We start from the raw sequence: 2,769 nt of genomic DNA, 5'->3' as shown, positions 1-2,769 counted from the left end.
TCAGCTCTTCTTTTCAGAGCCATCCACCTGTAACGTTCTGTAGAATAGACGGAACCCATTGTATCTACTCTCTGGTTCACTAAACAGGGGCTGTTTTATTTCTGCAATAAGTTTTCTTACTTACAGTTGCTTTTACTTACACCTAAAGTTTAGTGTCCAAAGAGTAAAATGGATCCAATGTGCATTTGAATCCTAATAGATATTGACAGACTTGTTCCCCGAAATGTCTGTGGGAATTAACATCCCTACAGGATGTAAGGCAGGAAATATGTGTATTTTTTTTTTTTTTTTTGAGACAGAGCCTCAAGCTGTCTTCCTAGGTAGAGTGCCGTGGCATAGCTCACAGCAAGCTCCAACTCCTGGGCTCAAGCGAGTCTCCTGCCTCCGCCTCCCAAGTTGCGGGGACCACAGGCGCCCACACAACGCCTGGCTATTTTTTTTTTCGGTTGCAGCCATCATTGTTGTTTGGTGGGCCTAGGCTGGATTCGAACCCACCACCTTAGATTTATATGGCTGGCACCTTAGCCACTTAGCTACAGGCCTCGAGCTGGAAATACATGTATTTTAGAATAACTCTCTAGGCCCAGAGCCACTAGCCCTGATGGCACCCAGGTTGCCATAAGGGGTGTCGGCCATGAATACAGCAGTGAATGGGTGGGCTCCCAGGGAAATGAAGAAATGGTTCTTATCAGCTGTCTCATCTCCTTCCCCCTGAGGCAAAACGACTGGGTGGGAGGAACTTCCTCCAACACCCCTATATAAAATGTCTTTGTGAGATGCTGAAAAGGAGGATCTGAACTTCGGGGATCCCTAAGAAAACTTGGCACAGGTGAGAGCTTTCTCTGTTGTGGTGGAACTTCAGCTTCAGTGATGGTGACGGTTCAGTCTCCTGAGAGCTGCCTGGCTTTGGCGGGCAGGTGCTTGAGGCTGGTGTGTCTGTATGTGGCTTTCAGGGTACAGGTGTCAGCAGGGCAGCACATCTCATCCTCGGCCTTGCGCATTCTGTTGAGGTATTGAAAGTTCTCTTTATCTGGGAAGGCAGATGGTGGGAGCCCTGGTGGAGGTGGGGAAGTCCGTGGCTTTTTGAGCTTTGAGGAGGGGTCACATTTTCTAAGTGCTGTGTGTTCCTAGGAAGCCCAACAACCATTGCTCCTCCTTCCTCACTTGCCTCATAGACTCTGAGGGACCCATTCAGTACAAATAAAAAGCATAATATTCCCTCCTTCACTTCTAGGCCTGCAGGAAAGCCAGCCTCGGCCACTGCATTTTATTCAGGAAGTAGCCCCTGTGTCCTGGGTCCTGGAGACTCAGCAGCTGGGCACTGCATGGGCTTTGGGGGCCTTCATGCTTTCTATGCATGCCTTCTTTTTCTCCACCTCGGTCCACAGTTCCGTAATAGTGTGGTCGCAATGCGTGTGTGTGTGTCAACAACAAGCTGTGCTCTCCCTTGTAGGACACAGCCACGATGAAACTCCCCCTACTTCTGGCTCTTCTATTTGGGGCAGTTTCTGCTCTTCATCTGAGTAAGTGTTCTTTGCCTTCAGTCTTTCTTTCTCTGTTTTCTTCCTTTGTGGAGTGGATGGGGTCGGAGTCACATCCCCATGCCCTTCTCTGATCGTCCCCTATTTCAGAATCTCTGTGCATTTAAAAGGGTAGGGACCCCATGGCCAGGAGTGGAAAGGACTCCTCAGGGCATCTGTTATGGCTGTGGCCTGGGTTCTCCTGTGACATTCCCAAGTTTGTCCTTTCCACGTGATGCTAATGATGGTCACAATAGTAATGGCTTCCTTTCACTTTGAGCTTCCCGGATGCATGGCTCTAAGCATTTCTATGCCTTACCTCCCTTCCCCCTTGTAGCATCCCCTCAGGTAGGGTTGGGTTCCCATTTCACCAGTGAAGAAATGAAGCTAGCAAATGAAGGAATCTTGCTCTTCACCACCTTGGCCTTGAGGGGGAGGTTGAGGTCTCCTCTGGAGACTTGGTTCTAGGTTCCTCTTTCCAGGAGGTGCTGAGCCCTGTGATGCGCTCAGAGCCAGGCAGGAGCTGTCCGTGGTTGGGGGGGGCAGGTGGAGGTCTGAATATGTGAAGGAAGGACATCTGGCTTTTCTCCCTGCCAGGGGCTAAAACTTCCACCTTGGAGAGCAGCTTGGGATCTGAGACCCTGCCTCAGCATGGGGAGATGCCAGAACAAGAGGCTGAGGAGGCCCCTCCTGGGGAGATGGCATCATTGGAGGGACAGGAGGAGGCGGGTTGTGGCAGTGAAGATGCCCCGGAGGAAGAGACGGCTGCTGAGTCCATCTCAGCCCTAGATGTGGTGGACAAGGACGTTCAGTGTCAGTGTCCTAAGGAAGAGGACACAGTAAAAATTACAGGGATCCCTGGGTGTAAGACCTGCCGCTTCATCCTGGTAAAGGCTGCCAGGAATTTTAATTGCGCCCGGGTAAGTGGCTTGTGGCTGAGGCTGAGGCCTGCTGGAAGAGGAAGGGGGAGGATGTGTCTCCAGCCTTTGTACCACTGGTTCTTTTCCCCACTGAAGACCCTGGGGGTGTTGGCAGAAGCTGAAGCCCACAGTGGTGTTCAGGTAAGAGGGGAGGGACAGACAGAAACAAACACAAGTTGCCTTTTGGTCTGTCGACTTGATACGGCAGAACTGTGGACACTCAGAGACCCAAGGCTATGGTCATACGAATTCATGTACGAGTGATACTCCATTCTTCCCCTTTCATCTTGTCCTGCAGGCAACTTGCCGGCGTTGCTACAGGGGCAACC

General features: G+C 51.1%; 2 protein-coding genes across 2 annotated transcripts in view; both read left to right on the top strand.

Annotated features, from left to right (window-relative positions):
- The window catches only part of LOC100965779 (bone marrow proteoglycan-like), a 13,586-nt gene that overhangs the window by 9,833 nt on the left and 984 nt on the right, over window positions 1-2,769 (top strand). The window lies entirely within an intron of this gene.
- The window catches only part of LOC105888149 (bone marrow proteoglycan-like), a 2,218-nt gene continuing 415 nt past the window's right edge, over window positions 967-2,769 (top strand). The window contains exons 1-4 of the mRNA XM_023507825.1: window positions 967-1,010; window positions 1,454-1,523; window positions 2,118-2,440; window positions 2,739-2,763. Of these exons, the coding sequence (XP_023363593.1) occupies window positions 1,466-1,523; window positions 2,118-2,440; window positions 2,739-2,763 (406 nt within the window). The 5' untranslated portion in view covers window positions 967-1,010; window positions 1,454-1,465. The remainder of the gene's footprint in view (window positions 1,011-1,453; window positions 1,524-2,117; window positions 2,441-2,738; window positions 2,764-2,769) is intronic.

Source organism: Otolemur garnettii, unplaced genomic scaffold (assembly GCF_000181295.1).
Source record: "Otolemur garnettii isolate 467f Iridium unplaced genomic scaffold, OtoGar3 scaffold00209, whole genome shotgun sequence".
Classification (NCBI taxonomy): domain Eukaryota; kingdom Metazoa; phylum Chordata; class Mammalia; order Primates; family Galagidae; genus Otolemur; species Otolemur garnettii.
Note: the sequence above shows the minus strand (reverse complement) of the source record. Positions and strands in the feature narration are given on the sequence as shown.